Here is a 25,390-nt window from a genome sequence, read left to right as displayed (position 1 = left end):
ATAGTATTGACTGGGAAAAAAGAATTCCCCTGAAGCTTATCTCTATATGAAAATTAAGAAAAAATAGAAAAGCAAATTAATCACAGGTATATGTATCAAAAAAGTTCAAGTTAAAAGGTTATTGTGGAATTTGTTGTACTGAACCTCTCATTATGATGGTAAATAGGTTAAAAACTATAAAAAATTTAAAAAGAGCGAGAATAGTGGGAACAAATTAAAAACAAAAGTTGAATCTGTGAAGTATACAGGACTTTGGGGAATACCGGAAGCTTGATATCTTCTTTTCTTCTGATACTGGGGTTTTACAGTTTTATGCGGACCCTGTGGTGGTTGTCCTCTTCTTTGTTTGTTTGTTTGTTTTTGGCTGTCTTTATGGGGGAGGGGCCTGCCACATTGTTTTTCAGGCAGTCTTGCTAGAATTGAGTCCTCCTGCCCACTATAAAGGGGCTGGGCTCTGAGGAAACCAGTTTTTCAAGCTTTTGTTCTCTGGAGTATTTTTTCTTTTCCTTTTTCCTCCCCTTGGTGCTTTTGGTGGTTCTTCTGAGTTTAAGAGTAAAGCAAACTGCACCTGGACCTCCGTCTCAGAGAGAAGCCTCAGACTGTTCTCCTCTAGGTGCTCCAGAGCACATAAACTCCCCCTCTGCCTCTTCCCACTGGCAAAACATGACCCCAACCACAGTCTCAGGGGTCTCAGGAGCTCCCCCTTGTACCCTGGTGCTACCAAAACCATGAGAAGTACTAGTCCAGAGAGCTGGCTTCCAGTGGCTGCCTCTGCTGTGGCTGTCGGGGCAGGTCCAGACCACCAGAGAGTTCCCAACCAGAGACAGCATGCTGAAATTTTCACGCTGGCCTGGGCTGGGAGTGTTCAGACTCTCGCTGGCCCTAGAGAGCAGCAGCTAGTGCCTGCATGGACTTCTCTCAGGGGAGGGTGTGGAGCGTGACTCAGACCCTTGTTGTGCAGCATGTGTGCAAAGTGCAAAAGTCTGTGGTTCTAGAGAGCACCAGCTGGTGTCCGCACTAGACTCTCTCACGTGCGCTGCCACCCAGATGCTCTAGTTCCGGTGGCTCAGGGACCAAGGCCTGGCTTCTTCATGGCACTCTCTCTGGCACAGTGCCAGCAGTGGCTGTCCTGGGCCTGTGGGCTTAAGCCCATGTCCCTATCTGCCCAATTCCACCAATTTCCCCTTAAGATCTTTTGCTCTTTTTGAGTGCTTTTAACCAGACTCCGAGTTAATGCTGGTCCCCAATCACAAGGCACTCTCATATTGGGGTATTACTTTCCAATGGGTCGCTTCTGGTGGTTCCCTCCCCCTTTTGTTTATCTTCCAATATCAGTCTAATGTTCCCACTCTGCTTTAACCTGTCCGCTGGTGCCTTCTGCCCCCATAGAGATCCAGAAATGTATAATTCTAATCTCAGGCTGATTTCATGGGTGATCAGAGTTCTTTGGTAGATAATCCACTCACTTTAGGGGACCGGTTGAAACAGTGCCTCCTACTTCTCCTCAATCTTGCCCCCTACCCCTGAGTAGAATGTTTCTTTAGATTCCATCTATGTCTAACATTTTATCATGTAAAAGTTATTTGGGTAAATACATATATGTAATTAAGCAGCTTTGCAGATGACTTTAAAACCTCAACAGGAGTATTCAGCACTTTGTGTACTGGATGCTTACAGTTATTTTTTAAAAAATTGGAAAACAAAATGACCAGAAAAGAATGCAGCAAAGTGTTAAGAATGTTTGAGTCCTGTGGGTTTATTGGGTTTGTTGGTGGCTTTTTATCCTCTTTTTGCTTTGTTTTAAATTTTAGTAAGTTTATATTACACTTAACAGAAATGAACAATTGTATTTAAAAATATTATCTTACATACTTCAGCTCTTCCAAAAGAACTAATGACACTAGAACTTTAATAGATAGTAAAATTGGCAGATAAAAAGCTAGGGCTTGTAATGTGTTATTTTCCATCAAATTCATGTTAGAGTTCTCAACACCAAAGAGAGAAATTTATTATTTATAATTGCCCTAGTCCTTCAGCATATCTTTCGTTTCTTTTTTTATATTGTGTTATGTTAGTTACCACAAAATAATCATTGGTTTTTGATGCAGTGTTCCAAAATTCATTGTTTATGCACCACACCCAGTGCTCTATGCAATACATGCCCACCACCAGGCTCACCCGTCCCCCCATCCCCCTCCCCTCTAAAACCCTCAGTTTGTTTCTCAGAGTCCACTGTCTCTTACGGTTTCTCTCCCCCTCTGATTTCCCCCAATTCCTTTTCCTTTTCTTCTCCTAATGTCCTCCACGTTATTCCTTATGTTCCACAAGTAAGTGAAACCATATGATAAATTACGTTCTTTGCTTGACTTATTTCACTCAGCATAATCTCCTCCAGTCCCATCCTTATTGATGCAAAAGTTAGGTATTCATTCTTTCTGATGGCTGAGTAATATTCCATTGTATATCTGGACTACGTTTTCTTTATCTATTCATCTGTTGAAGGGCATCTTGTCTCTTTCCACAGTTTGGCTATTGTGGACATTGTTGCTATGAACATTGGGGTACATATGACCCTTCTTTTCACTACATCTGTATCTTTGGGGTAAATACCCAGTAGTGCAATTGCCAGGTAATAAGGTAGCTCTATTTTAATTTTTTGAGGTATCTCCACAGTTTTCCAAAGTGGCTGCAACAACTTGCGTTCCCACCAACAGTGTAAGAGGGTTCTCCTTTCTCCACATCCTCTCCAACATATGTTGTTTAGTGTCTTGTTAATTTTGGCCATTCTAACTGGTATAAGGTGGCCTTTCTTTTCATTACATCTATATCTTTGGTATAAATACCCAGTAGTGCAATTGCAGGGTCATAGAGTAGCTGTTTTTTAAATTTTTTGAGGAATTTCCGCACTGTTTTCCAAAGTGGCTGCACCAACTTCCATTAGCATCAAAGTGTAAGAGGGCTCCCCGAGCTCCACATCTTCTCCAACATTTGTTGTTTCCTGCCTTGTTAATCTTTGACATTCTATCTGGTGCAAGGTAGTATCTCAATGTGGTTTGATTTTAATTTCTCTGATGGCTAATGATGATTAACCATTTTTCATGTATCTGCTAGTCATGTGTATGTCTTCTTTGGAGAGGAAGACACATGTTCATGTCTTCTGCCCATTTTTTGACATGATTATCTGGTTTCTGGGTGTTGAGTTTGAGAAGTTTTTTATAGATCTTGGATTTCAGCCCTTTGTCTGTAGTGTCAATTGTGAAAAGACCCCAAATCACCAAGGAAATTTTGAAAAAGAAAAATAGTTCTGGGGGCATCACGTTGCCTGATTTCAAGCTTTTTTACAAACTGTGATCACCAAGACAGCATGGTACTGGCACAGAAACAGACACAAAGACCAATGGAACAAAGTAGAGAGCTCAGATATGGGTTGTCAATTCTATGCTCAAATTTTTTTTAAGATTTTATTAATTTATTTGACAGAGAGAGATCACAAGTAGGCAGAAAGGCAGGCAGAGAGAGAGGAAGGGAAGCAGGCTCCCTGCTGGGCAGAGAGCCTGATGTGGGACTCAATCCCAGGACCCTGAGATCATGACCTGAGCTGAAGGCAGCGGCCTAACCCACTGAGCCACCCAGGCGCCCTGCTCAAATAATTTTTGACAAAGCAAGAAAAAATATCCAGTGGAAAAAAGACAGTTTCTTCAATAAATGATGCTGGGAAAATTGGACAGCTATGTAGAGAAGAATGAAATTTGGTCATTCTCTTACACCATACACAAGGATAAATTCTAAATGGATGAACGACCTCAACATGTGGCAGGAATCCATCCAAATCCTGGAGGAAAACATAAGCACTAACCTCTTTGACATTGGCCATAGCAACTTCTTTCAAGACATGTCTCCAAAGGCAAAGGAAACAAAAGTGAAAATGAACTTTGGGGACTTCATCAAGATCATAAATCTTCTCAACAGCAAAGGAAACAGTCAACAAAACAAAGAGGCAACCTACAGAATGGAAGGATATATTCAGAAATGACCCTATAGACTAAGGGTTGATATCCAAGATCGATAAAGGACCTTTCCTTTCTTTCACTATTTGATCTTGCTTTATGCATTATTCCCTTCTTCCCCACACCCTTTAAAACTTTTTCTTTCACTGCTTCTTTTTCCTCCCCTCTCTCATTTTTCCTCTTCCTCTCTCATAATCTTTTTTTATCTCTTTTTTTCTCTCATTTCTTATTTATGATCATTATTTCCTTCCTTCCTTCTATTTTTTCTCCATCTTACCTTTTGTCTTTTCTTCTTTTTCATTTTCTTCCTCCAGTCTTCCATCTTCTTTCTAGTCTTCCTTCTTTTCTCTTTCCCCTTTCCTTCCTTCCCCTCACTTTTCTTCTTTTTCCCCTTTTCTTTCTTCCTTTGATTTTTCCCTCTTTTTGGCTTTCCTTTTCCTCCATTTCCCTCTTTATTTCTTTCTTTGTCTCTATTTCTCTCTTTTTAATTTTTTCCCCTTTCCCTTGTTTTATTTTTTTCTTTTGCTTCACTCTGTATCTTTTCTTTCCTCCTGTGTCTTCCTCTGTTTGTCCTTCCTTTTTATTCCTAATTTTTTTGTTTTTCCTTTATTTTACAATAACATTTTCACAAAACATAGTAAATGTCCATTTTCTTCCACTTACTGGTCTAGATACTAAGGATGTGAGGATGAATTAGGCAGCTCACAGTTAGTGTGAAAGGGAGATGATATGATCTTTCCAGGAGCTATAGTAACACACACAAAACTATAACAAACTCTGCTTGACTTGTGTAGTAAAGTTTTCCTAGAGAAGCAAGCACTCAAACTGATCATTTGAGGGAGTAAACTGTCACCAGGCACAGATAGGGGATGGATGGTGAAGAAATCTTATTGTAGGCAGTGATTTGGGAGCAGCATCTGCCCGAAGAAGATAGCAATATTATAGGTAGTAGGAAGCTTATAGACAGACTTGGAATCAGCATCTTCTTGAAGAAGTTACACAAACTTATTTTATTCAGTGACCCTCAACTCAAGGTGGTATGCTAAAAGTTGTTTGGAAATGTGTGAAGATACTTTTAGTTGTCACAATGATTGGGATATGGAGGAGATGATACTATTATTTAGATAGTGGGAGTCAGAAATGATAAAACTTTCATCAATATGTAAGGCACTCTTAAACATTGAAGAATAATCCCATGCAAAATGCTAACAGCAGCCCTGTGAAGGAATAAGGAGAAATAAGTCTTAAGAGGTTGGAAAACTAGGAGGCTGTTTCAAGAGCTGATAAGAGCCTGCCAATGGGTGGAAGCAATAAGGATGGACAGAATGGGTAGAGATAAGGGATATTTGAGAAAGAAATTATGGAACTTTGATGAGGGGCTGAGCAAGAAAAAGATGGCTGAAGTTTCCAGCTTGCGTACTATGTATATAGTGGCAACCATTAACCAAATGAGCAAGTACAGAAACAGGGCAGGATGGTAAGGTTTGGGTAGCAAGTATTCATTTTAGGGCATGTCAAGTTTTAATTTCCTGGTGAAGTGCAGGTGGTGTGGCTTTCACAGTTGGTAGTTATGGGTAGAAATGTAGAGGTTGGAGAAAAAGTCCAGGCTAGTGGTTTTGGGTGTTCTCATCATTCAAGTCTACAAAATGTGATGTTATAAGAAAGAAAACATAAAGCAGAAATCAATATTTAGGAGGTAAAAGGGAGAAGAGAAGCCAAAATAATGAAACAGAAAAGAATTTGTCAAAGAGTTAGGAGGAAACACAGATTCCAAAAACAGAAAAGCATTTAAAGAGTGGCTTGGATAATAATGTTCATATGTGAAAATTTAGATAATGTGCTAACTATTCCAAAGGTTCACAACTTCCCAGAATGTCTTCTTTTTGTTCTCATCCCCTACAATGTTCATTGGGCTTTATTCTCCATACCAATCCCTGAGCTCTGAGTTTTGGGCCATATATGCAACCACTCATTTGCACACACATGCATTCACTCAAAGCATATTTATTGCACACCTTCTATGTGTTAAGACTGGGGAAGAAGGATGAAAAAACAGAATGATTCTTACTCTCTGGGAAGATCCACAACAAACATCAAAAAATCATACATAAAGCAATAAGATAATTTTAGATTGTGATATATATCATTAAGGTAATAAAATATAGTGTTGTGATAAAATGATAGGGGCATTACTTTAGAGAAGATGTTCAGGGAAGGCCTCTCTAAGAATGTGATATTTACACTGAGACCTAAATAATGAACAGGAAGGAGCGATATAAAGATTTCTAAGAAGAATATTTAAAACAGAGGGACCAGCAAGTGCCAATGTCCAAAGGTGGAAACAAGCATGGCCTTTCAAGGGTCAGAGTGAAAGATCAGTAAGGTTGTATTGTAGTAAGCTAAGAAAAAGATTAACATGAAATAGGTTGGCGAGATTCATATTATGTGGTGTCTTATAGACCATAGTTAGGTGCTTAGTTTGTATTCTGAGTATGAATGAAGTATTTGAAGCAAGGGAGCAATGTGCTCTGGATCATATTTGTTCAAGAGGGCCTCAAATCCTGTGTGAGGAATGGTTGAAGAGAGAAGGGGAAGAAGCAGAGAAGAAAGTTGGGAGACTGTTGAAGTTTTCCATGTGAGAGACAATGGTGGTTTTGACTAGGGAAGAGAGTGAAAATGGAAGGATAATTTGGAAGGAAAAGCCAATAGGATTTACTGATGGAATAGATGTGGAAGGGTAGGATAAATAGAAGAGTGGAAGTAGTTGTGGAAAGAAAAGAGTAGATTCTTTCAAGAAGTCTATAAACTAGTAGAAAAGACTGTTTTGTGAAGAAAGGAGCACTTAGTGTTTAATCATATGGTTTAGAAGTAAAGTGTGTCAAGAGTAAAGAGGCCAAGAGTGCAGAGGTTGGTGTGAGCCAGAATAGCCATGGAGAGGTTTCTGGAAGAGAGGAAACACGAATTTGATCTTGGAGAATGAGTGAGGTCTTGTAAATATCTGTGGAAAGGATGGGCAGGTACATTTCAGAAAGGGAGCAACAACATGAGTGAAAATTCCAAGATAGAAATGAGATATGTGATAAGGGAATTCAGGAACAAATTTAGTTGGATCACTGGTTGAATTTGGGACTGAGCCATAGTTTGGAGCTAGCTCATAGAGGCCTTTAAAAGCCAGGGGAAAGAAGTTTGTAGTGATGGGATAGGCAGTGAGCAGCAAATGAAGGAATGAGGAAAATAAATGTTCTAAGAAAGTCAGCTTCTCCTGATCAACACTCTGTGAGCCTTAATGTCCTTGACATAGAAACCTGGGGCTTGATATCAGCTCTAGGCAGCTCTACAACACTGATTTTTAAAACATATATCCAAATATTTTTATTGTAAAAACTGAGGGAAAGTTATTTCAAAGCCCTCTAATATAATAGAATATTGTATCAGCCATCAGAAAGGATGAATGTCCAACTTTTGCATCAACATGGATGGGACTGGAGGAGATTATGCTGAGTGAAATAAGCCAAGCAGAGAAAGTCAATTATCACATGGTTTCACCTGCTTTTGGAACATAAGGAATAACATGGTGGACAGTAGGAAAAGGAAAGGGAAAGTGAATTGGAGGAATTCGGAGGGGGAGACAAACTATGAGAGAACTATGAGAGCCGATGATCACCAACCTCTGAGAAACAGAGGTTTTTAGAGGGGAGGGGGTTGGGAGGATGGGTAAGCCTGGTGGTGGGTATTAAGGAGGGCACATATTGCATGGAGCACTGGGTGTGGTACATAAACAATGAATATTGGCACACCCAGGCGAGGGGGAAGCCCTCTGATATAAGCATCTCAGTAGTCAAGAAGGTTTTTTGTTTTGTTTTGTTTTTGTTTTTAACAGGCCAATGAATTTTTTGAATAATAATTATTATAGTTTTATTTATTTATTAATAGCTTCATATATTAACTTTTACTATGTAATATGCTAGGCAACATATGCATATTATTGTATTTCATTCTAAAACAACCCAGTGAGATAAGTAAAATATTTGATCCCCATTGTACCATGAGGGAACTGAAACATACAGAGGCTTAAAAATTACTTCAAGATTAAATAGCTAACAAGTGTCAGGGTCGGGTGACCAACTATCCCAGTTTGCTCAGAACTGAGCAATTTCCACAGGGATATGGAACTTCCAGTGATAAACCTGGGAAAGCCATCCTTGTGGCAGAGTTTAATTTTAAACCTAAAGAGTGCAGCATTGGAGCCAGAGGTGTTAACCTCTGTGCTCACTGCTCTCAATAAAGTTATAGTATTCTTTTATCCAAAGTATAGAAGAACCTTATCTGAAACTACCCACACTCTTTTTTTAAATATTTATTTTTAAATTTCTTTTCAGTGCTCCAGAATTCATTGTTTATGCACCACACCCAGTGGTCTGTGCAATACGTGCCATCCACAATACCCACCACCAGGCTCACCCAACTTCCCACCCCCTTCAGTTAGTTCCTCAGAGCCCACAGTCTCTCACGGTTCAACTCCCCCTCCAATTTCCCCCAACTCCCTTCTCCTTTCCATCTCCCCATGTCCTCTGTGTTATTCCTTATGCTCCACAAATAAGCAAACTGTATGATAATTGACTCTCTCTGCTTGACTTATTTCACTCAGTGTAATCTCTTCCAGTCCCATCCTTGTTGATTCAAAAGTTGGGTATTCATCTTTTCTGATGGAGGCATAGTACTCCATAGTATATATGGACCACATCTTCTTTATCCATTTGTCCATTGAAGGGCATATTGGTTCTTTCCACAGTTTGGCGACTGTGGCCATTGATGCTATGAACATTGGAGTACAGATGGCCCTTCTTTTCACTACATCTGTATCTTTGGGGTAAATAGCCAGTAGTTCAATTGCAGGATCACAGGGAAGATATAGTTTTAATAAAACTACCCACACTCTACTGTATGCCCAGAAAGAGGCAGACAATCCCCCAGGGACTACACAGGGATATTCACATTCAGGTTTTTCCCTCTGTTTCTTCCTTAGGGATGTTTGAAATTTACTGCCAGGCAGGCAGCCATAGAGAATCGGGGATGAAAGCAGTCTATAATGTCTCCCAGTGTCCAGGCCATCAAGCTGATGATCACCAACGATACCAGGCTGCAAGAATCTACTACATCATGGCAGAAGAGGTGGAGTGGGACTATTGCCCTGACAGGAGCTGGGAACTGGAATGGCACAATCAGTCTGAGGAGGAAAGGTAAGGTTTCAGAAAATAAGAGATCACACTTCCAGAGACTCTGGACCATTTTACAGATAAAGAAGATACTGAAGTACTGAGAAAAGGAAACAGTTATCTAAAGTAACCTAATAAGATACCAGCAAATCTGGAACAGGTACTAAGATGTTGATAAGCTGGAACTCAGTGCTTCTTCTATATTACTATACCGACGGATCTGAAGTAAAAGACTTTGCCCATACCTTCATGCTCTTGATCTTTTACTCTTTTCCTTTAGTTGTTTATAGCACCTACAACAGAATTTAAATATTATAGAGGTCTTACTCAAAGGACTGAACACCCCAAGCTTACCTGTCACTTGACAAAAATGTCACTAAGGTACAGCTAAGATGCACAGCCAGAAAAATTCCAACATAAAGTAGTGAGAGTAGAATTTTATTTCTTAATAGTATAAATATAAGCAGCCCATGGCCAGTAGGTAAACTAATCACCCATAATACTTTCTTTTATCTCTGAAACTAAGATGTCTGTGTTACTTATAGTCATTCCCAGCAATCATAAAAGGGGGAAAGCAGTCCAGGGCAAGCAGCAGTATCTGTAAGGTAATGACTTAAAAGTTGTATACATCACTTTCTTTCATAACCCATTATTCTGAATTTACAAATGTGGCCATACCTAGTTGCAAGAAAGTCTGGGACTTGGAGAGGTTGGAGGGTTGGAAAAAATAAATGAAGTGGAGTGGGATATACAAGCTTCCAGTAATGCAATAAATAAGTCACAGAATAAAGGTACACCATAAGGTATATAGCCAATGATTTTGTAATAGAGATGTACTGAGGCAGATGGTAGCTATAGTTGTGAATATGGCACTAATGTATATATTTATCCAATCATTGTGTTGTACACATGAAGCTAATGTAACTTTGTATGTCAACTGTACTAAAAAATAAAGCCTGGAAAATGTAATCTGTTATCCATGGTTATGTGGTCATGAATTCAGCTAAAATCTAGGTGATTCTACTGCTAAAAAGGAAGGGGAGGAAAACAGAAACTGAAGTACAGTTTAGCAATTTCCACTACAATTATTTCTGGTGCCCTCACAACTCTTTAGTAATTCCTGTCTTCTTTGTCAGTTGTTGATTGTTAAAGTCTTGGGGGTAGTGGGGGGAAGGGAGGGGAAAAAAGTGAAACAGGATGGGACCGGGGAGGGAGAAAAACCATAAGAGACTCTTAAACTCAGGAAACAAACTAAGGATTTGCTGGGGGGTGGGGTGGGAGTGATAGGGTGGATGGGTTGTGGAATCGGGGAGGGTATGTGCTATGGTGAGTGCTGTGAATTGTGTAAGACTGGTGATTCACAGACCTGTACCCCCTGAAGCAAATAATACATTACATGTTAACAAAATAGAATAAAATAAATAAACAAATAAAATCTTCTTGCTAACTTGTTCTGAAACATAGGGAAAGTGACTTTTCTTACCTGGGACTTAGTTTGCTCATCTTTAAAGTGATGTGGTATATGATGAATTATTGAACTCTACCTCTGAAACTAAGGATGTACAATATGTTGGCTAATTGAATTTAAATAAATCAATAAATCAATAAAGTGAAAGAACTTGATTAGAAGGAAATAAGGAAGAAGCAGAAGAGTTGTATCCAAGTTCTAGCTCCCTTTCTGTCTGACAGTATCAATGAAGATAAGTTCTGTCACTTCTGGACTACTGATTCTACTTCTACCTACCTCATTATTCTACTGGAAATCTCAAATGATTAAAAAAATATGGTTATTTGTAAACAGGAAAGCATCCCATAAGGGGTAATCTGTAAAATTCCATTTACTCCTTAACTCTTCCTATTCCTTGTTCTTGAGCAGCAGCAGCAGTTAGTGCTCTCCTTCCATCCTATAACTTGTCTATTTGTCAAAATAATTCCAACTGAGACATCCAACGGAGACGAGAGCTAAAACCCAGAGTTTCTGATTCATAGTAATTATATTACAACTTATAATCTAGATTATGATAAACAAGGAAACATATACAGGTATTTAGATCTGGTATCTTTATTGCAGTTATACAGCCAATGCAGGAAATCTGACATTAGAAAGAGTATGTCTTCTCTTTCTTCTGTCTGTGGTATGATGTTGGGTCTGACTTAGCTTTCTCATACCTGAAAATAAGGGGTCAAGGCCAGGTGCTGATACCACTTTTTGGATTCCTCTAGTTATGGTCACATCTTTCTGAGTAACCAGAATGGGCTCCTGGGTTCCAGATACAAGAAAGCTGTATTCAGAGAATACACTGATGGTACATTCAAGATCCCTCGGCCACGGACTGGATCAGAGGAACACTTGGGAATATTAGGTAAGTGAGTTCCTCCTAGGATCTAGAGGTTTATGATGCTCCTAGGAGGGCTACATCATATCAGGAAGGCCTCTTTATTTCTTTCTGTTAGTTTCTCCTTATGGTAAATGGAACAGTAGTCATAATTTTAAAATCAGCCATAAAAATAAGCAATCAAAGTGGAGAGATTTATGAATTCTACTGCAACATGAGCCATATTTTTCCAGGAATATCCCTAGGGATCTCTGACAGTTATACATGTTTTAAAAATACTAAAAGCAGGGGAAGTTAAGAATATCAAAGAGTAAGAAAAATGATGTACAGGGAACCAGTATTATCCTTGCACCCCAGTTTAATTATTGATTAAGGGCCAGTTAGTTTCCTCATTCTTGTCCTCACATAGAAGAAAGCTATTGGTCCTTGAAGGGACCCATCAGGTTTTTTTGTTTGTTTGTTTGTTTGTTTACTCTGTGCCAAACTCTTAGTCCTTACTGAGAGTGATTCCATAGAGTCCTAAAATTATCTAGATCCTTATGAAATTACATAGATGATAGATGATGATGATGATGATGATAGAGAAAGATGATAGATAGATAGATAGATAAATAGATAGATAGATAGATAATAGAAAATATATAATAGATAATAGATAGAGATTTGGTCTGGGAAAATAGGGATAAGTGGAGGCACAGTCTTCTTGTTGAAGTACCCTCATCCTGTAGGTGCCATTGTCTGTGTAAGGGCTTCTGAACTAAAAAAAAAAAAAAATGAACCTGTTATGATTTTAATTCTAATGACTGAAACCCCTAATTCTAGGGAGCCCCATATGTATGTCCTTTTCTTCAATGCCTTTAGTATCCCTGTTCAACTACTCCACTAATGTGACTTTCTCTTCTTTTACATATATTAGGTCCATTTCTCAAAGGAGAGGTTGGTGATATCTTAACTGTGGTGTTCAAGAATAATGCCAGCCGTCCCTACTCTGTTCATGCCCATGGAGTGCTAGAATCTAGCACTGGATGGCCACTGGCTGCTGCACCTGGTGAGTGGGAACACATAGTTGAAGGGACAAAGGTTGTGTAGCACCTCTGCTTCAGGCCCTTGGCTTGATCTTTTTTTTTTTTTTCCATTGCTCTTTGAGAACTTAAATAAGAATATTAACCAGGGCACACAGCCTTAATTTATATCTATGAGGTATTCATTTTTTATCTCAGAACAGGGTACATATCTTAGGTCTTTAGTTTGACCAGACATCCTTAATACTGGTCACACATGAAGCCTTTTACTGAACTTAAGCCTGGATACAGACTGAGCATCTAACCTTCTCTAGATCTGAAGTTAACCTTGGCTATAGTCTGAGTTTCTAATCATGGCTAGAGAGTGACCTGTCCCTGACCACAAACTGATCCTTAACCTCAGTCATTGATAAGGTTATTGTCTTCTTATTATAGATTAAATTTTAAACCTGGTCATATACTAAGTTCTTAATACTAAAATGTAGGGTGGACATGTTCTTGACTGCATTGTCTTCTACACATTTATTCATTGAATAAATGTTTACTGGCAGCCTAGTTAGTTAAGAGACAATTTTAGAAGTTATGAATGTAGTTGGAAATAATACATGTTCCTACTTTAAAAATAGATTATTATGATAGAGAGACAAGTAAAGTTGTAATTGTAATGCAGTGCCTTTTGTGTTAATGGGCGTTTTTAAATTTTGCCAGAAAAATATAACAAAGGGTACCTAAGAGGACAGCTAAGATGGTAGCATAGTAGGAGGACCCAAGGTCCCTCTTGTCCCTTGAACAGAACTAGATAATTATTGGATCATTCTGAATACCTAAGAGATCAGCCTGAGTATAGACAGAACAAATTCCACAAATAGAGGGAGAGAAAAGACCACACTGAAGAAGGCAAGAAGTACAGAGATACAGTTTGGGGGAGATATGGATCATGCATTCTGCAGAGGGGAGGGAACCTGGTCACAGAGAGAGGCATATGAGAGTAGAGCACACAAGGTAGTACAAAAGGAGAATTCACCCCAAAGTCATTGGCTAGAAAAATGAGAGCGGCTGATTGTCATGAGCTTTTGCAACAAACAGGGCTTGGAGACTGGAGTTTTAAAGGTTAGCAGGCACCTGAGGCATGCAGGAAGGAGATTGTTTGCTCTTCTAGGAGCATGTCTGTGAGAGGAGGTATTGACAAGGATGTCTCTTAGGGGACAAAAGAGCCAGTGGATGCCATAGCCCTCCCTTGATACTTCATATAGGCATGAAGCCACCTATCAAGGGCACCTTGGTCCAACACACACTGCCTAGCCTGCTTGCACCAAGCTGTCTGCCTTGAATAAGCCTGCATCAGTCCCAGCACAGCAAGAGCCTTCCAAGAAGACCAGTGTGGGCCGCCACCCACATACCATGTTCCTAAAGTTTGGAGTTTTAAAAGTCAGCAGACTTGGCAGGAATAGAGTCTGGAAAGCACTGAGATGCTCCTAGAGAGAAGGCAGGAAAACAACCAAGAAACAGACAGCATGAAAACAGTGATCCAAAAAAATACTTGGATGTGCAACAGAGATCATTTGCTCTTCTGGAAGTGATTTCCTGAAAGCAGCAAACAAGGAAACCCCCATGCTGGGAGAAAGGAACTGCCTGTTGCCATTGCCCCACCCTCCACATAAGCACAGAACCACCTGCACTAGTGTCTGCTCAATGCAGAGCACTGTCACTGACTGCCTAATCTGCTTATACCAAGTCCCACAAATATGCACTCTACCAGTACTGCCTTTCTTGGTCCAAGTTGACTAAATCCCAGTGGAGTTAGTCATCCATACTATGTCTCCCAAACATATATTTTTGTAAAGCTCCAATTCTAGTGGAAGAAACATAATGTCTCATTTATCAAGTAGACCAGTGCATACCTAGATAAAACTCACCACATTCTGGCCAAGGTCCAAATGCTGCCATATACACACAAGAAAAGCCTTTGGAGAAGACTGGCCTGAAGAATAGAACAGCCAAAACACATCAGCAGAGTATACACAACACACACCAGAGACACTCCCTGAGTGTCAAGCCCTGGACACTATATGACCTCTTCTTTATAAGGTCATTACTCTCAGGAATAGGGAACACAACAGAATTTCTAACACACAAAAGATAGTTACTTAGACAAAATGCCAAGATGGGGGAATTCATCCCAAATGAAACAAGATGAGGTCATGGCCAGAGATCTAATCAAAGGTTATATGGACATGCCCGATGGAGAATTTAGAGCAACAACCTCAAGGATACTCCCTGGATTTGAGAAAAGAATAGAAGACTTCAGAGAGACTCTTGATGTAAAGATAAAAGAGTTAAAAAAAAAAAAGAATCAGTTAGAAATGAAAAACATAATAACAGATTTGAAACAGACTGATTATAATGAACACAAGGATAGAAGAAGCAGAGGAAAAATGAGTGATATTGAAGAGAAAATAATGGAAAATGATGAAGCTAAACAAAGGAGAGAAAGAATAATTATGGAACATGAGATTAGACTTACAATCAGTGACATCATCAAACATAACATTTATATCATAAGAGCCCCAGAAGAGAGAGGAAAGAGGGTAGAAAATTTATTTGAGGAAATGATAGCTGAAAACTTTCCTACTCTGGAGAAGGAGACAGACATCCAAATCTAAGAAGCACAAAAAACTCCCATTAAAATAAACAAAAGTAGGCCAATACCAAAACACATTGTAATAAAAATACAGTGTTACACAAAAAAGTCCTAACAGCAGAAAGACAGTGGAAGTAACCAACTTAAAAGGGAAGACCCATCTAAGCTACAGACCTCCCCAGAGAAACTGTGATGAATGGGGAAAAAATATCTGCAGCCAAGAATACTCTATACAGCAATATTATCATTCAGAATAGAAGGAGAGGGGGCACCTGGGTGGCTCAGTGGTTTAAAGCCTCTGCCTTCAGCTCAGGTCATGATCTCAGTGTCCTGGGATCAAGCCCCGCATTGGGCTCTCTGCTCAGCAGGGAGCCTGCTTCCTCCTCTCTCTCTCTCTCTCTGCCAGCCTCTCTGCCTACTTGTGATCTGTCTGTCAAATGAATAAATAAAATCTTCAAAAAAAAAAAACCTTAAAAAAAAAAAAAAAGAATGAAGGAGAGATAAAGAGTTTTCCAGACAAATAAAAAGGAAAGGAGACTGTGACCACTAAATCAGCCCTGCAAGAAATATTAAAGGGAGCCCTTTGAGCAGAGGGAGAAAAGACCACAAGTAACAAGAAAATAAATGAACACAGAAAATATACAGAAAAAAAAGTGACAAAAGAAGTAATAAAATGGCAACAAAGACATACCTATCAATAATGACTCTGAATATGAATGGACTGAACTTTCTATCAAAAGACATAGGGTGTCAGAATGGATAAAAAACAAGACCCATATATATGCTGCCTACACTCATTTTAGACCTAAGGACATCTGTAAATTGAAAAGGAGGGAATGGAGCAACATTTACCATGCAAATGGACATCAAAAGAAAGTTGGAGGAGTGATACTTAGACAACTAGACTTTATTTATTCTTTTTATTTATTTTTATTTTTTATTAACATATAATGTATTATTAGCCCCAGGGGTACAGGTCTGTGAATTGCCAGGTTTACACACTTCACAGCACACACCATAGCACATACTCTCCCCAATGTCCATAACCCCACCACCCTCTCCCCCCCCCCCTCCCCCCAGCAACTCTCAGTTTATTTTGTGAGATTAAGAGTCTTTTATGGTTTGTCTTCCTCCTGATCCCATCTTGTTTCATTTATTCTTTTCCAACCCCCCCAAAACCCCAACATTGCATCTCCAATTCCTCATATCAGGGATACCATATGATAGTTGCCTTTCTCCAATTGACTTATTTTACTAAATGTAATACCCTCTAGTTACATCCATGTTGCCGCAAATGGCAAGATTTCATTTCTTTTGATGGCTGCATAGTATTGCATTGTGTGTATGTGGGTGTGTATGTGTGTATATATATATATGTATATATATATATACACATATATATATACCACATCTTTATCCATTCATCTGTTGATGGACATCTAGGTTCTTTCCATAGTTTGGCTATTGTGGACATTGCTGCTATAAACATTCAGGTGCACGTGCCCCTTCGGATCACTACATTTAGAGTAAATACCCAGTAGTGCAATTGCTGTGTCATGGGGTAGCTCTATTTTCAACTTTTTGAGGAACCTCCATACTGTTTTCCAGAGTGCCTGTACTACCTGCCATTCCAACCGAGAGTGTAGGAGGGTTCCTCTTTCTCTGCATCCTCGCCAGCATCTGTCATTTCCTGACTTGTTAATTTAAGCCATTCTGACTGGTGCAAGCTGGTATCTCATTGTGTGTGTGTGGTTTTTTTTAAGATTTAATTAATTAATTAATTTATTTATTTATTTGACAAACAGAGATCATAAGTAGGCAGAGAGACAGGCAGAGGGAGAGGAGTAATCAGGCTCCCTGATAAGCAGAGAAGCCGAAGCAGGGCTTGATTCCAGGACCCTGAGATCATGACCTGAGCCGAAGGCAGAGGGTTTAACCCACTGAACCACCCAGGCGCCCCTCTCATTGTAATTTTGATTTGTATTTCCCTGATGCCAAGTGATGTGGAACACTTTTTCATGTGTCTGTTGGCCATCTGGATGTCTTCTTTGCAGAAATGTCTGTTCATGTCCTCTGCCCATTTCTTGATTGGATTCTTTGTTCTTTGGGTGTTGAGTTTGCTAAGCTCTTTATAGATTTTGGATACTGGCCCTTTATCTGATATGTCATTTGCAAATATCTTCTCCCATTCTGTCAGTTGTCTTTTGGTTTTGGTAACTGTTTCCTTTGCTGTGCAAAAGTTTTGATCTTGATGAAGTCCCAATAGTTCATTTTTACCCTTGCTTCCCTTGCCTTTGATGATGTTCCTAGGAAGAAGTTGTTGCGGCTGAGGTTGAAGAGGTTGCTGCCTGTGTTCTCCTCAAGGATTTTGATGGATTCCTTTCTTACATTGAGGTCCTTCATCCATTTTGAGTCTGTTTTCTTGTGTGGTGTAAGAAAATGGTCCAGTTTCATTTTTCTGCATGTGGCTGTCCAATTTTCCCAGCACCATTTGTTGAAGAGGCTGTCTTTTTTTCATTGGACATTCTTTCTTGCTTTGTCGAAGATTAGTTGACCATAGAGTTGAGGGTCTATTTCTGGGCTCTCTATTCTGTTCCATTGAGCTATGCATCTGGTTTTGTGCCAGTAGTGTACTGTCTTACTCATAATATGTTCTTATAATTGTATTTCTTTGGTGTTGGTTGTGATCTCTTCTATTTCATTCATGATTTTATATATTTGGGTCCTTTCTCTTTTCTTTTGATAAGTCTGGCCAGGGGTTTATCAGTCTTATTAATTCTTTCAAAGAGCCAGCTCCTAGTTTAGTTTATTTGTTCTATTGTTTTTATTTATTTATTTATTTATTGTTTTATATTTCATTGATTTATGCTCTGATCTTTATGATTTCTCATCTCCTGTTAGGTTTAGACTTTCTTTAGTTGTTCTTTGTCCAGCTCCTTTAGGTGTAGGATTAGGTTGTGTATTTGAGATCTTTCTTGTTTCTTGAGAAAGGCATGTATCACTATATATTTTCCTCTCAGGACTGCCTTTGCTGTGTCACGCAGATTTTGAACCATTGTGTTTTCATTATCATTTCTTTCCATGAGTTTTTTTCAATTCTTCTTTAATTTCCGGGTTGACCCATTCATTCTTTAGAAGGATGCTGTTTAGTCTCCATGTATTTGGGTTCTTTCCAAATTTCCTTTTGTGATTGAGTTCTAGCTTCAGAGCATTGTGGTCTAAAAATATGCAGGGAATGATCCCAGTCTTTTGATACTGTGTGAGGCCTAATTTATGACCCAGGATGTGATCTATTCCTGAGAATGTTCTGTGCACACTAGAGAAGAATGTGTATTCTGTTGCTTTGGGATGGAATGTTCTGAATATATCTGTGATATCCATCTGGTCCAGTGTATCATATAAAGCCTTTATTTCCTTGTTGATCTGCTTGGATGATCTGTCCATTTCAGTGAGGGGAGTGTTAAAGTCCCCTACTATTATTGTATTGTTGTCTATGTGTTTCTTTGATCTTGTTATTAATTGGTTTATATAGTTGGGTCTCCCATGTTAGGGGCATAGATATTTAAAATTGTTAGATCTTCTTGTTGGGCAGACCTTTTGAGTATGATATAGTGTCCTTCCTTATCTCTTATTATAGTCTCTGGTTTAAAATCTAATTGATCTGATATAAGGATTGCCACCCCATTTGTCTTCTGATGTCCATTAGCATGGTAAGTTGTTTTCCACCCCCTCACTTTAAATCTGGAGGTGTCTTTGGGCCTAAAATGAGGTTCTTATAGACAGAATATTGATGGATTTTTTTTAATCCATTCTGATACCCTGTGTCTTGTGATTGTGGCATTTAGCCCATTTAAATTCAGGGTAACTATTGAGAGATATGAATTTAGTGCCATTGTATTGCCTATAAGGTGACTGTTACAGTATATTGTTCCTTTCTGTTCCTTTCTGATCGACTACTTTTAGGGTCTCTCTTTGCTTAGAGGACCTCTTTCAATATTTCCTGTAGAGCTGGTTTGGTGTTTACAGATTCTTTTAGCTTTTGTTTGTACTGGAAGCTTTTTATCTCTCCTTCTATTTTCAATGATAGTCTAGCTGGATATAGTATTCTTGGCTGCATGTTTTTCTCATTTAGTGCTCTGAATATATCATGCCAGTTCTTTCTGGCCTTCCAGGTCTCTGTGCATAAGTCTGCTGCCAATTTAATATTTTTACCATTGTATGTTACAGACTTCTTGTCCTGGGCTGCTTTCAGGATTTTCTTTTTGTCTCTAAGACTTGTAAATTTTACTATTAGGTGACGGGGTGTGGACCTATTCTTACTGCTTTTGAGGGGGGCTCTCTGCAACTCCTGGATTTTGATGCTTGTTCCCTTTGCCATATAAGGGAAATTCTATACCATAATTCTCTCCAATATACCTTCTGCTCCCCTCTCCCTTTCTTTTACTTCTGGAATCCCAATTATTCTAATGTTGTTTCATCTTATGGTATCACTTACCTCTCGAATTCTCCCCTCATGGTCCAGTAGTTGTTTGTCTCTCTTTTGCTCAATTTCTTTATTCCTTGTCATTCGGTTTTCTATATCACTAATTCTTTCTTCTGCCTCATTTATCCTAGCAGTAAGAGCCTCCATTTTTTATTGCACCTCAATCAAAATATAAATAAATAAATAAATAAAAATAAATATTTTTTTAATTTCAACTTCGTTAGACTTTAGTTCTTTTATTTCTTCAAAAAGGGCTTTTCTTTCTCCAAACAGGGTTTCTCTAATATCTTGCATGTCTTTTTTGAGCCTGACTAGCACCTTGAGAATTGTCATTCTGAACTCTAGATCTGACATATTACCAATGTTCATATTGATTAGGTCCTTAGCCTTCAGTACTGCCTCTTGTTCTTTTTTTTGTGTGTGTGAGTTTTTCTGCCTTGTCATTTTATCTGGATAAGAATATATGAAGGAGTGAATAAAATACTAAAAGGGTGGCAAAGACCCCAGGAAAATGTGTTTCAACAAAATCAGAAGAGACCCCAAATAATGGGAGGAAGAAAGGGGGTGAGAAGTTCAGAAAAATATTTTTAAAAAAATAAAATAAAGAAAAAATACAAAAAAGAATATATATATACATATGACTGGTGAATAGAACAGGGTCACCCACTTAATCTTGGGAGTATTTTGTTCCCTTAGAAGAAGCTACCTCCCAAAATTTTAAAGAATGAAAAGCATATTTAGGGATAAACACAATGAAGAGATGGAATATGAGTATAAAGATGAATTTTTTTTAATTTCTAAAAAAAGATGTTGATAAGATAAGTAGGTTGGGAGAATAAGGAAAAAAAAAAAGCTGGAGAGAATTTGCTCAGGCTGGAGACTAGAACAAAGCCCTCTGCTGGATTTAGGGTATATTTTGATCTATTAGAAGTTGTACCCCAAATTTTTTTAGAAGAAAAAACCTTATGTGTATACAAAAATAAAGTTAGATACAATGAAGGATAAAATATGACTATAATAATGAAGGCTCAAAAAAGTTTTTTTTTTAATGAAAGGTATTAAGATAAACTAGTTAAAAACATTAAGAGAGGAAAGGGTAAAAGTTAAGAAAAATTTTAGCAGAAGAAATAATAAAATTAAAAAAAAATAATTAACTTTGCAAGACTAAAGAATCATGGGGAGAAAGCCATGAATTCCATGCTTTGTTTTCTCCTCCTCTGGAATTCTGCTGTTCTTCTTGGTAAGTGAACTTAGTCTTGTCTGGATTTCTTGCTGAACTTCTGGGGGAGGGGCCTGTTGTAGTGATTCTCAAGTGTCTTTGTCCCAGATGGAATTGCACCGCCCTTACCAGGGGCCAGGCTAAATAATCCACTCGGGTTCACTTTCTGGAGCTTTAGTTCCCTGAACACTTTCTGTAGAGTTCTGGAGGACAGGAATAAAAATGGCAGCCTCCCAATCTCTGGCCCGGAGGGGGCTAGAGCTTGGGGCCCCACTCCTCAGTGCATCCTCCGAGAAAATCGCTCATTCTCTCCTGTCTCCCTGGCCTCCAGCTGCGCTCTAAGCTCACCCAGCCTGTGACCAAGCATCTCTGTCTCTGACACACAGCCCTGCCTGGAGTCTCTGAGCCCCCTGCGGGGGGGCCCCTGCACTCTCCTAGGGTTATCTCCCCAGATCTTGTGGGGTCCTTGCTCACAGAGCAGTGGCTTGTGCCACGGATCACAATTTAAGGTAACCCTGAGTTGCGAGCTCACTCCTCAGCTCCATATCTGTAGCTGACTTCCCCACTCTAATACCTGTGAACTCTGTGACACTCAGAGAGCCCCTATCCCATGACCCCATGGGACATGAGGACACACTGTCCCCATGTGGGCTTCACCCCAGCTCAGCCTCTGGCATGATGTCCCTCAGTGGAGCAGACTTTTAAAAGTTCTGATTTTGTGCTCCACATCTCTGTTGCTCTGCCACTTGCCAGGAGCCAGCTCCTCCCCCCGCGGTCTATCTTCCTGTTGCTTTGGATTCACTTCTCCGCTGATCCTACCTTTCAGAAAGTGGTCGATTTTCTGTTTCTAGAATTACTGCTCTTCTTCTCTTCGATCTCCTGTTGGATTTTAGGTGTTTGGAATGGTTTGATAAGCTATATAGCTGATCTCCTGCTACCTGATGTCATCTCAGTCTGATACTTCCCCACCATCTTGACTTCTCCCCCTGACAACTAGACTTTAAAAGAAAAACTGTAACAAGAGATGAAGAAGAGGAATATCCAACAAGAAGATCTAACAATCGTAAATATTTATGCTTCCAACTTGGGTATGCCCAAATATATTAAACAATAACAAACATGAAAGAATCATTGATAATAATAGAAGGGGAATTTAACAGCCCACTCACAACAATGGAAAGATCATCTAAGCAGAAAATCAACAGGGAAACAATGGCTTTTATTGACACACTATACCAGGTGGACTTAACAGATTTATTGAGAACATTTTATCCTAAAACAGCAGAATATACATTCTTTTCAAGTGCACATGGGGCATTCCCCAGAATAAATCACATACCAGATCATAAATCAGGCCTCAAACTGTAGAAAAAGACTGAGACAATACTATACATATTTTTTTTAATCACAGTTCTATGATACTTGAAGTCAGCCACAAGAAAAAATTTGGAAATGTCACAAATACATGAAGGTTAAATAATATGCTACTAAAGAATGAAAAGACCACTGGGATATCAAAGAAGAATTTAAAAAAAATATGGAAACAACTGAAAATGAAACCACAATGCTCTAAAAAATTTGTGACGCAGCAAAAGTGGTCCTTAAGGGGATGTATATAGAAGTAGAGGCCTGTCTCAAAAAGCAAGAAAAATCTCAAATAAACAACCTAATATTACATCTAAAGGAGCCACATAAAGAATAAGAAATGAAGTCTAAATCCAGCAGAACAATGGAAATAATAAATATTAGAACAGAAATAAATGAAATAAATGATATAGAAACAAACAAACAAAAAACCCACCACCACCAACAACAACAACAAAAACAATAGGACAGATCAATAAAACCAGGAACTGGTTCTTTGGAAAAAAAAATTAACAAAAGTTATACAATTCTATCTAAACTTATGAAGAAGAAAAGAGAAAGTAGCCAAATAAATAAAATCACAGAAATAGAGGAGAAATAACAACCAACACCACAGAAATACAATTATAAGAGAATACAATAAAAAAAAAAACTGTGTGTGAACAAATTGAACAACTTGAAAGAAACAGGTAAATTCCTAGAACCATATAAACTACTAAAACAGAAACAGGAAGAAATAGGAAATTCAAACAATAGACTAAGCAGGAAAGAAATTAAATCAGTAATCAAAAATCTCCCATGAAACAGCTCCTGGGTGGCATAGTTGGTTCAATATCTGACTGTTGGCTTCAGCTCAGGTCATGATCTCTCAGCTGTGAGATTGAGCCCCATGTGAGGCTCCACACTCAGTGAGAATTCTGTTTCAAAATTTTTTCTCACTCTTCCCCATCTGTCCCTCCCTGCTCACATGCTTTCTCTCTCATCTCTGTCTCTCTCAAATGAATAAATAGATTGTATTTTTAAAAAATCTCCCTACAAAACAAAAGTCCAGGGCCAGATGGCTTCACAGATGAATTCTACAAAACATTTAAATAAAAGTTAATACTAATTCTTCATTCATATCAGTAAGGAAGAAGTCAAACTTTCACTATTTGCAGATGACATGATACTCTATAGAAAACTCAGAAAACTCCATCAAAAATTTGCTAAAACTGGTAGACAAATTCATTAAAGTCATAGAAAACAAAAATCAATGGACAGAAATTTGTTGCATTTCTGTACACCAATAATGAAGCACTAGAGAGAGAAATCAAGGAATCAATCCCATTTACTATTGTACTCAAAACAATAAGATACCTAGGAATAGACCTAATGAAAGAGATAAAAGATCTGCACTCTGAAAACTATAAAACACTGATGAAATAAATTGAAGATGAAACAGAGAAATAGAAAATGTTCCATGCTCATGGATTGGAACAATGTAGTGATCAAATTGCTATGGTACTGGCACAAAACAGGAACATAGATCAATGGAACAGAATAGAAAACCCAGAAATGCATCCATAACTATATGATTAATCAATCTTTGACAACGCAGGAAATAATATCCAATGGGAAAAAAGACAGTCTCTTCCATAAGTGGTGTTGGGAAACCTGGACAGCAACGTTCAAAACTTTGACATCACACTTACTTAGCAACTTTTTACAGGATATGTCTCCTGAGGCAAGGAAAACAAAAACAAAAATAAACTACTGGGACTTCATCAAGATACAAATGTTCTGCACAGTGAAGGAAACAATCCACAAACTAAGAGTCAACCTACATAGTGAGAGAAGATACTTACAAATGTCATATTTTATAAATGGTTTCTGTGCAAAATATATGAAGAACTTACCAATCTCAACATCCTAAAACAATCCAGTTAATTAATGGGCAAAAGGCATGAATAGATATTTTTCGAAATAATACATACAGATGGCTAACAGATGCATGGAAAGATGATCTACATCTCTCATCATCAGGGAAGTGTAAATCACAATTCTATTGAGCTATCACCTCACACCAGTTAGAATGGCTAATATTAACAATAGAAGAAACAACAGGTGGTGGCAGTTGATGCAGAGAAAGGAGAGCACTCTTAGTGGTGTTGGTGGGAATGCAAAGTGATGCAGCTACTCTGGAAAACAGGATGGTGTTTTCTCAGAAAGTGAAAAATGGAACTACCCTATAATCCAGCAATTGTACTCCTAGCTATTTACCCAATGGTTACAAAAATATTAATTCAAATGGATATACATACCTGGATGTTTATAGTAGCATTATCGATAATAACAAAATTATGGAAAGAGCCCAAATGCCCATTAGCTAATGAGTGGATAAAGAAGATGTGATGTATATACAATGAATATTACTCACCCATAAAAAAATTCTGTCTTGTCATTTACAATGATATGGATGGAGATAGAGGGTATAATGCTAAGCAAAATAAGTCAGTCAGAGAAAGACAACACCATATGATTTCATTCACATGTGAAATTGAAGAAACAAAACAAATGAACATAGGAGGAAAAAAAGAGAGGCAAACCAAGAAACAGGCTCTCAGTTATACAGAACAAACTGATGGTTTCCAGAGGGGAGGTGGGAAGGAAGATAGGTTAAATAGGTGATGAGTATTAAAGGGGCGCTTGTGATGACCACCGGATGTTGCATGTAAGTGATGAGTCACTGCACATGAGACTAATAGTATACTGTATGTCAATTACCCAGTATTTAAATAATAACCTAGAAAGAAAAAAAACATGAAAAAAAGAAACGGGTACTTAATTTAATGTTTGGATGGTTGAGGATAATTTTCTAGAGTAGGTAATATCACAAATGAGATTTAAATCAGTAGTTTTCAAAATTTAGCTAGCATCAGAATCATCTAGAAGGTTTGTTAAAGGATAAATTGCTGGGATCAATCCTTAGAATCTTTGTTTCAGTAGGTCTGGGATGGGGTTGAAGAATTTGTTCTTTCAAACAAGTTCTCAGGTAATTCTTGTGTTGCTGGATCAGGAAATCTCAATGCACTGTGAGAACTGCTGATCTAAAGGATAAGAAA

At 38.5% G+C, this 25,390-nt stretch overlaps 1 protein-coding gene across 1 annotated transcript in view; it reads left to right on the top strand.

Moving 5' to 3' along the window:
* The window catches only part of LOC111139326 (hephaestin), a 74,817-nt gene that overhangs the window by 22,466 nt on the left and 26,961 nt on the right, over window positions 1–25,390 (top strand). The window contains exons 6-8 of the mRNA XM_022491591.1: window positions 9,034–9,247; window positions 11,447–11,586; window positions 12,476–12,607. Coding sequence (XP_022347299.1) covers window positions 9,034–9,247; window positions 11,447–11,586; window positions 12,476–12,607 — 486 coding nt within the window. The remainder of the gene's footprint in view (window positions 1–9,033; window positions 9,248–11,446; window positions 11,587–12,475; window positions 12,608–25,390) is intronic.

The sequence above is a fragment of the Enhydra lutris genome, unplaced genomic scaffold (genome assembly GCF_002288905.1).
Source record: "Enhydra lutris kenyoni isolate GAN:26980312 unplaced genomic scaffold, ASM228890v2 scaffoldscaffold100, whole genome shotgun sequence".
Taxonomy (NCBI): domain Eukaryota; kingdom Metazoa; phylum Chordata; class Mammalia; order Carnivora; family Mustelidae; genus Enhydra; species Enhydra lutris.
Note: the sequence above shows the minus strand (reverse complement) of the source record. Positions and strands in the feature narration are given on the sequence as shown.